At 38.2% G+C, this 13,928-nt stretch overlaps 2 protein-coding genes across 2 annotated transcripts; both read right to left on the bottom strand.

The window, feature by feature from the left end:
- Positions 1–1,243: 1,243 nt before the first annotated feature.
- On the bottom strand, positions 1,244–8,092 carry LOC125492271 (replication protein A 70 kDa DNA-binding subunit B-like). Its single transcript, XM_057396439.1, has 12 exons — positions 7,886–8,092; positions 7,685–7,790; positions 6,494–6,579; positions 4,181–4,328; positions 3,721–3,982; positions 3,549–3,648; positions 3,341–3,468; positions 2,996–3,074; positions 2,803–2,914; positions 2,506–2,684; positions 2,303–2,423; positions 1,244–1,656 (listed from the first exon to the last, which is right to left on the bottom strand). The coding sequence occupies exons 4-12, from the start codon at positions 4,325–4,327 to the stop codon at positions 1,525–1,527; spliced, it is 1,260 nt and encodes a 419-aa protein (XP_057252422.1). The 5' UTR covers position 4,328; positions 6,494–6,579; positions 7,685–7,790; positions 7,886–8,092; the 3' UTR covers positions 1,244–1,524.
- A 1,506-nt stretch (positions 8,093–9,598) lies between these two features.
- LOC130590255 (uncharacterized) lies at positions 9,599–13,690 on the bottom strand. Its single transcript, XM_057392321.1, has 2 exons — positions 12,838–13,690; positions 9,599–12,747 (listed from the first exon to the last, which is right to left on the bottom strand). Exons 1-2 carry the CDS (start codon positions 13,688–13,690, stop codon positions 9,599–9,601), a joined length of 4,002 nt encoding a protein of 1,333 aa, XP_057248304.1.
- Between the last annotated feature and the right edge of the window lie 238 nt (positions 13,691–13,928).

The raw sequence follows: 13,928 nt of genomic DNA, 5'->3' as shown, positions 1-13,928 counted from the left end.
AATGGAGCTGAATTGAACTGAACTGAAATGATTGAAGTTGAACTGAACTGAACTGAAATGAGCTGAATTGGACTGATTGAAGTTGAACTGAATTGAAAATAAAGTCGGGAGAACACGCCTGAAGATTCCTTTCAACAAAATTAAGTTGTTCAACAACAATTTGACTGATGAATTCTGAATTTACATATTAGTATGTGTAATTTAGTTTAGTTTAGTTTAGTTTAGTTTTGTTCAGTTTAGTTTATTTTTTTTTGCTAAAAAGAACAGAACCTAAATTGAATTGAATTGTATTGAACAAAACTGAATTGAACTGAACGTAACTGATTAGAGTTGAACTGAACCAAACTGAACTGGACTGAAAAAAAGTTGTGAGTTTAATATCATTACTATTAAGTATTATAATTATTCTTATTATAAGTATTAAGAATTCTATACATTAACTGATGTTTGGACACTTTATACATAAGTTGAACATATCATAGTAAAATAAATGTTTGATTTGAAGCTAATAATAATATTGATACAACTTGTTTGAATAAAGTGACGTTTGATTTGAAGCTATTTTTTTAGATTAAAGTGTAGTAATTGTAAAAGCTTGTGTTTCTTTCACATAGTTTTAAAAGGAACCTTATTAACATGGAGCGGTTGGACGTACAAACTTAATAAGTATACCTTAGAGATATTTTTGTTTTCTAAAAACTTTACTAATAACGATGATATGTGAGTGGAAAAGGTGTGTAAATCTATACAATGAATCAGGTGATTCCTTTTTAAAAAGTAAGCGATGGCTTATCTAAATCTCTTAGCTAAATTGTAAGCATTGTAGAAACATGGATGTAACCGCAACGGTTAAGGTCATTTTTGCAGAACATAGGAACTGAGCACAAGGCTAAAAAGAATATAGCCAATATGGAGGTAACAGTGGGTGGAATGAGGTGTAAGTCATGTTATGGCATGTCAATAGGAAACTATTGGAATCTATACAATGAGTTAGATGTTTTTTAAAAAGTGAAGATGCATTGTTTTCTTGAAATATTGCTAAAGTGATAAATAGTGACAATGTGAGCAACTGCTTAGCCAAATTGAAGGCATAGTAAGAATATGGATCTAAACAAATGGTCAAGAACAAAGAAATATAAATAAAGGGACATCTTATAGAGATCAAGTATGCAAACTTGATAAGGTAGTGTGCACAAGTAATATTACAAACCTGTTAATATCATGCTAGACCTGATGCAAGGTGTTTGCACAAAAAAGAGGAAAGCTACAAATCCAGTCAGTTTTTGCTAGAGTTTATGTTAAGTGTCTCCGCACTCAAAAGGGCCCGGTACAAAAGGTTAGTTCCTAATTAATGTAACACATACCACTTGCTATTGCAAAGCTAAACTAAATATTAATTGGCAAGTAGTAGGGGTGTCGTATAGGAACAAAGAACATGAGTAGAAGTTAGGTAGACAAAAGGTCCTTGTTCCTATCAGAAGCCCACATTATGCAAAAAAAGTCAGCTTGGTTATCTGAGATGCACTAATTCCAGCTAATCATCTTCGGAACCCAAGTCAAGATCTTATACCGAGCAAGCGCAGTTCCCGGCCCAATCTGTAGGAAAAATGGTTCTGAGCTGAGGCGGTGTGCAATCGGCGCAAAGTCAAACATGTTCTGCATCAGAATATGAAACATGGTTTAAGTGTGTTGTGTTTAGTTTCACAGAGAAATCTGAATGAATATGGAAATTATATTGTAGTATATGACCTGAATATAACAATTAATTAGCTACAGCGGTGAGTGGAATGGTGTGTTAATTACAACAGGTCACTATGTTTTTATGAAGGGCTGTAAATAACTAAATAGTACTGGGTTCAACCATACTGATATAGTTGTTACAAGGTGGAATACCTTAACAGAAACATTTAACATTTGAGATTATGAAGTAATTGTTTGGGAAAAGGGGAAAAAAAAGGGAAAACATACCTAAGTTCCTGTGATTAGGTTGATTATTTCTTAGTTAGGCTGAGCAAAGTATAGATAGGTTGGTCCAAAATGAAGTGGACTTGTATTCACACATGAGGTGTTTTCAGTTTTCCTGTTCAAGTGAGTGCTAAAAGGTCTTAGTGAGGGTGCAAATTAGTTCTATGAACCATTCTGTTGCCTTACCTAAGGTGCCACGCATCGGCGCATGCAGGCCATTGGGCATAGGGGAACAGCAAAGTCAAGGAGTTCAAGCGTTAAGAGTAGAGAAATGAACGACCATGATGTAGGGTGCCATGAAACCAAACTAATTATTATGCAAGGCAGTTGTACTCACATCAGTAATCTGAGTGTATATCTCAGATGAAGTCATCTTGAAAAGAGCTTCACACTCTTGTGTGAAAGCTGTGAAGGTCATCTCTCCAGTGTCATCAGTAGCGTCGAATTTGAAAGTGATTCTGTACAATGACAATAGGGCAAATAGATTAAAAAGTGTAAGTAAATGGTACTTGTGAAATGGTGCATTGATGCAAGAAATACCTAGGTGCTACTATGCAGCCTTCTTTGTTGCAGAACTTGCATGTGAAAGAGGTGTTGCAATCCACTTCAGTTCTCTTACCACAGTTGTTACATCCGACATATGGCACAATTTTAGATTGTGTGGGTTCTGGAATGGTAACCTTAATCCAATGCTTTTCCTCTTGGAGAGTATTTCCAACCTGTGTTTTGGAGGACGATTCCGGCTACTAATTAGATGGCTTAATTCAGTAAGGAACACATGGCAGTGCAAATTCTCAACAAACAGACCAGCTGGGCATAAAGAGTTGAATGGATTACCTGTTTTAGCTTGATCGACTCAATGGAGCGGATTTCATTTTGTTCAGAGGGATCTCGAACCTCACGGATGCGTTCCATCCTTGCAAGCACCAGTGCACGCTTCTCTTCAGACCTATAGTCATGTTTAGGAATACGTAAGATATAGACTAGTTGAAGTAGTGGATGTGAGCTACTATGTATTGAACGGTCAAACCATTTGCGCAACGCATTTGCTCTATCTCCAACTGGATTTCGGTCAAACACAGTTGTCATAGTAGTTGATAGAGAAAAGCCTGGAAGAGAGATGTGTGAGTTAAAGTTTAAGTACAAATGTGTATGTAAGGCAACATTTTGCAAGTTGGTATTTATTAGGCGTCTGAGGAATAACATAGAGTTTGTGAATGTATGCAGGATAGGTTATTCAGGAATGTAAATATTTAGATAAGTGAAACACACCATATGTAAGAAAGGCGTAAAGATGAAATTATGTATGCATTAAAGCTCTCAGGTAGGTTTAAGAGTTGCTTTTCATTTAGGTGCATAGTATGGGAAAGATTACCTTTGTGGGTAGATGGCTTAAGAGATGTAAAGCCAACGACAAGGGTTGGCCCAGCCCATGATTTTAGGAAGTTTATTTCTGTTCCTGTAAGATCGTCCCACACTGAAATGGTCAAGGGTTGTTCAGTGCTGCAGTAGAAAAGAGGGTGTTCATTAGTGGTTGCGTGTAGATTTCAAAAGATATAAATATGTGAATAAGTAGTTCAAACCTATGGTCAGTAATGACAATCTCTCGCACTTCATGTGCAACACCAGCTGAAGTTGTGATTGCTCGGGTATCCTCAACGAAGAGCACAATGCCTAGCACATCTAAAAAGCGGAAGAGACACAGTTAAGATTAGCGCAAATGTTAAAGCGAGTAAAAAGAACAGGACTACGCACCGTATCGATCACTGGCATCAGTTGTGCGCGGAATAGCAGCTATTGGTTGATATTCAGGTTCCGCAGGCTTTGCTTCAGGATCTAAGTCTTGGATCATGGCTTGACCTCCAAAGCTCATCTGACAATCATCTTCCCGCGTGGCGTAGCGACCCAGCACTGCTTTTAGGGGTGCATTTGCAATCTCGTACTCATGGTTACTCTTGAAGACAGATTCATATTCCTCAATCTGATTCTCAAACAATGCTCCGCGCATTGTATTACCCTACCATTAAAATCAGTAGTATGTCAAGTAGCTATTTATAATGTACAGGTGCATTAATGGTAATGAGCGCAATGGTAATGAGCACAGGCCAAATAGTGGTTCAAAACTTATTGTTGGTGAAGGAAAAGAAAGCAAGACTATCGATTGGCAATTGAAAATCTAAACGTAGGGAAATGTAGTGTATAGTAAGTTCATTACCTTTTCATCTTCAAAGAGTAGTTGTTGGTAGCGAGTCTTTTTTTGAGGCGAAACCAATGTACGTGATTTTTCCTTGAGCTTCACTTTTACCTTGTATGCTTTGGTTGTGGGAGTTAACTTATCGAGGTAAGTTTTCTCAGGTTTCATGCTGCAAAAGAAGGTGCATACACACGTGTTAGGCATAACCAATATGTGAATTCCAGTTCGGCAGCTTAGTTGATGACTTTTTTACAGAGGGCCACGATAAAAAATAAGCATAGGTAAATAGAACAGCTTTCTGTATAGATCGCTAGCGACGTGGTCTAGTCTAGGAAAACACCTTATGGTGGTACATATAATAAAGATATAGAACAGGCTAGTTAAATTGCGGAGTAAACTGATATGCTAGCAAGATATAGCAGAGAATTATGAAGCAAGAATGCTAAGTCTGATAATAGAGCTACACAAATTAGCATAATGATTCTCCTACGTGACACCAGTTAATTATTTGTAAGCTTTGAATAGCTGTAATTCTATTTAGTTAACAAAGAAAGTAGAGTGTAACATGATAATGAACATATTTTTGCAACCCTTCTAAATCTAGCTGTTGTAAACCTTAAGTCAGCAAGATAGTACTAAAAAACAAAAGCGTAATGTTGCAAATTTCTAAATTAGTCAGCCGAAGTCTTTTTAAACGTAGAAGCACACTATGTAAATATAATTCTTAATTTTTATAGTTTAGAGCCTTAGCTACACAGTAGATATACAAATCTAGGTGATGAGATTAGCTAAATGAGTTGTTTTTTTTCGTAGCATAAAAGCATATTGTGTAGACATAAGCAAGGATGCAAAGTATTTGGAAAAATAGCATTTTTGGTTAAAAATATGTGAATAGTTAGGTGGTTAACAAAGAAAGTAGAGTGTAACATGATAATGAACATATTTTTGCAACCCTTCTAAATCTAGCTGTTGTAAACCTTAAGTCAGCAAGATAGTACTAAAAAACAAAAGCGTAATGTTGCAAATTTCTAAATCAGTCAGCCGAAGTCTTTTTAAACGTAGAAGCACACTATGTAAATATAATTCTTAATTTTTATAGTTTAGAGCCTTAGCTACACAATAGATATACAAATCTAGGTGATGGGATTAGCTAAATGAGTTGTTTTTTTTCGTAGCATAAAAGTATATTATGTAGACATAAGCAAGGATGCAAAGTATTTGGAAAAATAGCATTTTTGGTTAAAAATATGTGATTAGTTAGGTGGTTGCTTTAATTGTTTGAGCAAATAGTTAGGGTTGGGAAACTTTTTGTACATGCCTATATTAGAGTTATACTTTGTAGCTGAGTGATATGCACAGGTTGAAGGGAATTCGATGTATAAATGCAAAGAACTGAGAAACATAAGGTGGAAGCTTTAAATGCACATACAAAATAAGACAAAAAATGGAATAAAGCAGGAGAAGAGCATTCATTGAAGACAACAGGACTGTATAAAATTAGAGAAAAGCCATTGAAAACCAAACTTACCTTGAGTTGGTAGCTATGCTTAACTTTGCTGAGAGGTAGAGCGTTAGAAAGTAGTTAGTTTTAGAGTGAGTTATTGTGGTCAGTTGAACTTTTAGATGAGGAGTGAAAGAAGAAAAGGCAAAAAGAACAGGCTGGCGATTTGCAACAGTCAATAGGGACTCCCTGTGTCCTTTTTTGGAAAGAAATATGGATAATGTAGATTGAGTGAGCACCTAGGTTTCTCAAACAGACATGTCGCTATCAGGAGTTGTTCTTCTCACTGTTGTGCTTTACCAGCACATAAAGTTGGTGTACTTTAAACAATATAGTGTGTTAGAAAAGGTAACTTTAGAACAGATGCAGTACAGGTACACCATAATAATATTTAAAGTGAATACAGCACAACATTTTGTAAGTGTATGTATATTAAAATGAAGAGGACTGTAGCGTAGTACTTTGATACAATCTGTAGAGAGAAGAACAAAGATTGGTTGGTGTAGATGTACAAGCCATTTCTGTATCAGTCATAGATTCAATACAACATAATAATATTAAACGTGAAATTAGTACAATATTGTATACATGAATGTATATTTATTAGCTAAATAATAGGCCTGGTTCAATTTCGAAGCCAATATATTAGCTAGATCGAGTAGCACTTGAGTAGATTATTCGGACACCATTTAGAATGGTTACTTAAGCGCACACAAAGTAAAACAATTCAATAAAGCAGACAAATGTTCCAGAGAGCGACTCGAAAGAAATGGACATAGGTTAATGAATAGTAATGGTAACTAAAGTCGGAAGTCTAGGTGCAAGAAGCTCACAATTCATATCAAGTTTTGTTATGGAATAAGTAGACTTAGCCAATGCAGGCTTGAGGCATGGTATTCGTGTAGTTCAGAACAAAATCCTGTTACACAAACAGAAGCATAAAATGATTAAGATTAAAGGAGCGCATTTTGAGAAAGGGAATAAGCAATCACCGTAGTATAACATTTGGAAGAAGAGATAATGACATAAAGCTTTTTGTTTTTGCTTTTAAGGAGCACAACAAATAGAGTGATTGTCTCAATGTATAATACTAAATCATGGGCCACAAGGACATCAATACATGTTTGATAGCATGATCGAATGAAATAATGTTTAGTGATATGAGCAAGTCCAGGCCAACTGGACCTGAATGTAAGATAGCTCAGCTCAAGATGGCAGGTAGCTTGCGTTTGAGTTCTGAGTTGAACTATGCCGCATTTAACTGTTTTGTGTATATCAATTTGTAAATAATTACAAAGAGAGCTAGGGGTGAGGAATAGGCAAGGAGTGATCTGCATGACATTTCTGGAATGCCTCAATGAGCTGCACAATACAATAAGAGTCTAAAGTCAATATCTCCTCTTATTTTTAAAATGTGGGAGTGTAGAAGGGTTAGGATAACAATAACTAAATTTGAATCAAGCAAGCTGTGTTGCTGGCATCTCTTTCAAGAGGAAAATACTTGATTAGTTCAAAATGACACAAATTAGGGGTGGAAAAGAGATATTATATGATAGCGCGGGAAAAAAGGGAAGAAGGATTTAGATTAAGTAGCATGAGAATATATAGGTACAGATTACCATCGATAGACCACAGAGAAAAAAAAATTACATTGAAACATTGCAGATAGGAAAGAAAATGATTATTAACAGCTAGAAAAATACCACACTGTAAGTTCATTTAAATATACAGCACAGCAGCACTGCTCCTTTTGGAATATTATTTGAATCTTCTTTTGATTTTATGTATGCTACAGCTTAGCATTTTTGATTTAAAATTTAGAAGAAAGGAAAAAGCGGAGATGCAAGAAAACATACGAGGAGAGATAGAGCGGTTTAACATTTTAACATAACACTTGAAAAGAAGATGCAAGAAAACTATTTTAGAACGAAGGAAGTAGAAGAAATTCATGCATAACCAAGAGAATGAAACTAAAACCGTTGTTCATTGCTATCCAAAGTTTAGAGTTTGCCAATGATGTGCACCTTTTCACAATGTCGACATTGGTGGTCAAAACTGAGATTGGAAGCCACAGATTTGGTGCTAATCCTTGCATTTTTGGCAACAATTACTCAAGTCCTAATGCAGCTCCTAGTAAGCATCAAGGAATCGAATCAAAAAACTTTGTACCGCTATAAAAATTAGTAGTCCACAGTGTGGCCATGTCTAATAATAACTGAGCAGACCTGGAACTCTGAATCTTCTTCTTCATCCTGCATACCCATGAGAGCACAGATTCCCCCACAGCAACTATGGCTCATAATTAGAATATTCTCAACCTGTCAAGATGAAAACTCAGTTAGCATTCACACAGAAGACTCTGAGAAATGAGACGTGTAAAAAACAATACATTAAAGTTCTGATTCCAAATTATGCATCTGTAATCCCCTTAACTGTTAAAAGAGAATGTGTTGAAACTGTTCTAAGAACTAATGAATGAATTAAGTCAGCAACCGTTCTTTCGATCCTCTGTTTTTGTATGGCTTAGGATTAGGATGTCAAGCTACTTTAACATAATATATATACCAAACATGAATAGGTGTATATCCTTGCATAATATAGATTACCAAAGTAAATATTCGACACTTACTTTTGTAATATCAACAATGTTAAGCTACTTGGCTTTTTCTCCAAGATCTCAAGCAATAGCACATGGAGCGACAAGGCATCTTGTCAAAGAGTCGCAGATGTCTATTTCTAGATGGTTAAGAATTAAGATTCACATCAAGTCATCAATCACACAGCCACTCTATCCAAACGCCTTGTAAACATTGAATAACATTCCTTGTGAGATTGAGACCTTCAAGTATCAACTCAATTGCATTTTAAAAGAAAATTTAAACAAGGAAGGAAGGTCATCACAGCAGCGCTTGCTTAGGAGCACGGCACACAAGCCAATATGGACAGTACTATGACTTGACAGAACACCTGAAAAACAGCGACTTATTTAACTGTAAACCTGCAGTGGAAACACAAGCAGCAGGTGTACGCTTGCAATTCAAGCACTCTTTAAGAGTTTAAAGATAACAAAGTGCAAAGATGTTATGTTATGTAACAATTTGGAAATACAGCGTGCCACTGAGTGTGCTATTAGGTAGAATTAGGCTAGCTAAATACATATCTAATATTGGCGGAGAGCAGTGAAGATGCGGGTGCATAGGAGTAGTTCTTCAAGGCCAGCTGGAATAGAAGCACATCTAGACGGAGCAGTCAATTAAAGGAGTCTGTAGGTCTTCCACTGCAATTTGCAACGTTGTGATTAGTAAATAGTTTGTCAAGAGAAAGAACAAAGGGAACAGGCCATTTACACTGGTGTTGTTAAAATCTTTGTAAGACCGAAAATTGTATATTAGTGAAAGGAATTACCTGAGGTATTCTTTTTTACTTTGCTATCAAGAGGGCAGTGAAATAGCTACGTAAGAGGAACCACAACGGAATCTGTAAAGCGCAGGGTAGCATAATAAGCGCACAAACATGAATCGAATGCTTCAATCACATGGCTACAAAGAGGGTTGAAATAAGCAAACACACCACAGGAGATTAACAATGGAAGCCAACATGGTCTTACTAAGTTTATTGGACTGTACTCGTATTAAGCGTAGATGCCAGATGTACTGGAAAAAAGCATGACTAAGGACTAAAAGAGTTGTAGCGAAACGTAGAAAGATAAAACCTTTTAAATGAAACGAAGTGAGCCTCACCGTTCTCAAAATGTTATTATATAATGCTCGCTTTTTCTAGCACTTTAAAAGAAACAACATTCTTAACAGTGGTAGCTTGGACCTGTGGAGATAGGCTGGACAGCACCTTAACTTTACTTGATTTCCGTGCACGAGACAAGCCTACGTACAGCTGACCGTGAGAAAAACAAGGTCGATGCAGATTCAAGCCAACCTGATCTAGTGTTTTGTACCCTCTTCTTGTGACTTGTTAATAGTCATTGCAAAACTGAGCTTTATAGGAAACTGTTTTCTTTGGAATTGGAAAGGGTAGTTAGCTGATATGGATGGCCTGAGATTGATGCGGGGCAAGAACACATACTCACCTTTGTGATGACCAGTAATTATCACACATTCAATAATTTTTGGAAGAAAGCGCTTACAAATCAATCGTGTACCATTGCACAAACCAGCAGCTGGAGCAAGGTTTCGCAGTAGAATAACCGGGCTGTTTTCTTTCAAGACTAATTCATGCGGACTCATACCGCCTGGACAGAGGGTGTTTAGGAACTCTGTTGGATACATGTTGCAAGCATCATCAAGAATCATATCAAAACTCTTGTAGACAACTGACTCTCCAGGAAACTTGGCTATCAGATCGTTGTTCACTCCATCAACATCTTCATTCATAGGAGTTAAAACAGCTCGATCTGTAAAGAAATTGTCAGGAAATGGACCTACACTGATCTCTGGGAAGACGCTTCTTACAAGCTCACCCACACAATTGGGATTCGCATCAAATGGAAGAACAATCTGTGGCAGTATTCGAATAGATGCAACTTCAGCAGTTTGAAGCGATCCATTCCCAAGATCAAGTAAGAATTCAGAGAATGCCTGATCTTCTCGTGCACGCATATTTTCGGTGAGGCTAAAGCGCGTAAATGTGGACCACAATGTAGATGACACAAGGCTAGCTTCAACAACTTCATTTTGAGTTTTTTGTGGCACGACAGGCAAAACTTGACGGAAATCACCACCAAAGACAACAACTTTTCCTCCAAATGGAACATTGGGATCATATAAGTCTCGCAACAGTAGGTCCAGCGATTCTATGTTTTCCTTCCGAGCCATTGAAGACTCATCCCAAATGATTAACGAAGTTTCTTTTATAAGCGCTGCAAGTCCGCTTTGCTTGGACACGTTGCAAGCCTTCGAAACAGTATGATCAAGAGGTATTTTAAACCGTGAATGAGCAGTTCGTCCAGTGACTATGTTTGCTGCAGCAATACCTGACGTTGCTACAGGTAGTACAATTTTGTTCATCAAACGTACTTCTGCATACAGTGCTTGATAAAGGTACGTCTTGCCCGTTCCTCCTGGGCCGTCTACAAAGAAGGTGGCAGCTTCCCCCCTTTGAATGTGTTCCATAATAGAATTAAATGCCTCCTGTTGCTTGCAATTCAAATGCACGCGTGCTTCTTTGTACTCATCTGGTATTGGTGCATCAAGTGCATCAACAATATCTTTAGTTCTTCTGATCTCATCACTTTCAGACCCCTTCAAACCATGCAGATCAAAATCTTCCAAAGTTTTCCCCATATCTTCAAGGAGCTGTTCAACTGCTTTTATAGTTAGTAGCGCAATTTTAGCCTTTTCGTGTGGGAACTTCCGCGCGAAGTCCTCAGATAGGTTACTGTAGAACTGGTGCCACAAGGCCAGAGGGTTGCTAGGCTTACAAAATATTAAGATTGTCGTGAACAAACCGCGCAATGCACTTGTCATCTCAACACCAGATGCCTCTTCCATGCACCTGATAATGGAATCATCTTCTTCAAGTAAGCCTAATTTTAATGCTGCTTCTTGGAATGTTGCACATAGGTGACCATCGACGGTTCGCAGGTCATCAAATGACTTAGGTCCACGTACATTAGCTAGAAGAAGGCGTAGGAAGTATCGCTCACCCTCTGCTGGAACAACAAATATTAAACGGCCAACAACAAATCTTTTGTGGATTCTTTTAGTCCATGTTTTTGCAGAAGCAGTCCACACGTAATGTTCTGGAAACTCTGAGTATAATAACTGGGCTGCACCGTTTTCAGCTGCATTTACTTTGAAAAACTCGGTGAGCGATGTTCGAGACCTTGCATCACTTGCCACAATGCGAGCAAGTTGTTCCGTGGGATTGAACTGGACTGTTTGTGCATTGGGCAAATGAACTTGATGGGGGAGCACAGGAGGATACATTTCAAACAGATCAAATGAAAAAATTCTCCATGCAGCCTCACACGGCGAGACCCAACGACCAGTTTGGAATTGTGTAATTTCATCAACTGGTTTTGATTCTTTTTGATTTGACACAGCAAATGAAATTTTGTCATGCCCTTTGTAAACATACTTGTATATGTATTTCACTGCTTGGATGGTTGAGCAAACTTCAACATTTAAATGACAATCAAAGAGAGCGGAGAGGTAAGGATTATATGGGATAACCCATCTATTGTCCATGGCGAACTTGCGGATGATAGGATTTTGGCCACTATTTCTCCGCCTGTAAAGCGGAAAACCATTTTCATGTGTACTCGTTTCTTCTCTAAATGCCTTTGGATACCCATACTTGCATGTTCCTGGGCTACTTTTGTGTTTCATACAAGGACATTCGGTGTTAGCTTTTCCACATGGGCCATGCATCATGTGGCTTAAAACTATTCTCCGCAAGTGAGGGTTGCTCTCATCAGGAATTTCAGCACTTATAAACTTGTCAAATGCATCAGGTTCTTTGATTTTGTAAGATGGCTTCATAATAAGCAATAAGTGTGCATGTGGTAAACCGCGTTTTTGGAATTCAACAACATACGTGTATGCTGCAACCTCACCCAAAACACTGTCCTCGACAAGCATTTTTTTCAAGTTGAGCAACTTCGCACGAAAAACACGGGCAACAATATCTGGCCGTAGTTGGGCAAATTCACCTGGAGCAAGACAGGCCTTTATCTCTCGCCAGTTTGGATTACATGTCATTGTAATAAATAGATCAGGCTTGCCATATCGTTGCACCAGAGTCAGTGCATTTAAGTAACGCCGCTTCATGTCACGGGGGCCACCAAGGAAGGTAGGCGGCAGAATAACTCTATGACCCACATTAGCTCCACTATTCTCGCCACCTTCAATGCAATCCAAAATGCCTTGATACAACTCTGCCCGAATTGTTGCTTGGTTGTGCCTAAAAAAATCCAAACGGGTGTTTTCAAGCTTCACATACATATCAACAATGAATTGTTGGAATAACCGACACGCTCGCAAAATGTAGTTACGAGAACGCATTTGCAGAAGATATGCATAATATGCCCTGCAAGAAATATGGGTTCTACTCGTTTTAACCTGCGCCGCAACTAAGAAAGCAATAGATTACAATGGTTATTGATTCAAGTAGCTAGGTGGGACGATTCATTGGAAAAAGGGGGCAAAGTAATCAAGCTAACCCGAAGCTACACCAGCTAAGAAGGTATCTACATCCGTCGCTAATGCTGCAGCGAAGTTTTGCTGAGCAAGCGCACGCTGCCTACGTCCACCACTGCCTGTTTTTTTAAGACCGTGATGCCAACCACAATCACCGTAGGGCCGAAGGAGGGGATACTGCAGCGGATCATAACAGCCATAATAGTGCATGATCCTGTGCTCACGTTCAGCCTTACCATGGACAATAATATGGGGCCCACCAGTCACGCTGGTTGCAGAATCCTCGGCCCATATTACAGCGACCTCTTCAGCAGTTGGAGCATTATATACGCGCTGGTCAAGCACATGATCTTTGTTTAATCGTATTTCTGTATCCTCCGCAACATCAAGTTCGCGAAGGGATTTGAAAAATTTAGCATAGGGGTTGTGCTGCATGATTTCCATCAAAATAGCGATCACATCAGCCCTCAATTCAGGGAACAGATTCAAACGATTTTCTGATTCATGCTGAGCATCATAGAAGTATAGTTGTAAGAATTTTGGGTTATCGTTTGTAGGTAACAGATTTGGTATAAAGTGATAGATTTGGCCATGTAACTTGAATACGTAAATGCCTTTTTGAGTGCATGAATCAAAGTCGCCACCGAGAGAACTGAAAGCAAAGAGGTTATTATAAAGGCGTGCATATGTTCTAAAGTGCACAGCATCATCATCTAGGGAAGTGAAGAGTCGAATGAGTTCTGATGGGAATGAATTGGATGCAATCTCAACTTCACCATCTGAACAACAAAATCCAAGCGGTTCAAAAATAAATCTAATTGCTGAGCACTTAGAACAGCATTCTACTGGAGGCAAAGTCAGCGCTGCTGTTGGCATCTCCTGGCCAACACTAATAGCAGCCCCAACTGATTCACCCGAAAATACCTATTAGTTGACTACATATAATATATATCAAGTAAGAATTCATAACACAGAAGGTAGGAAGAATTGCCATGTACTTTGTGTTTTTTTTTTCTGCCTTTTGACTTTAGGCTGCTTGGGCAGTGCCACACATTCAGGTGTGCTAGCTAACATGCGGGTTATGTTATACTGCCTAGGGTTAACGTTTGAACTT

The sequence above is a fragment of the Beta vulgaris genome, chromosome 1 (assembly GCF_026745355.1).
Source record: "Beta vulgaris subsp. vulgaris cultivar EL10 chromosome 1, EL10.2, whole genome shotgun sequence".
NCBI classification, from domain to species: Eukaryota; Viridiplantae; Streptophyta; class Magnoliopsida; order Caryophyllales; family Amaranthaceae; genus Beta; species Beta vulgaris.
Note: the sequence above shows the minus strand (reverse complement) of the source record. Positions and strands in the feature narration are given on the sequence as shown.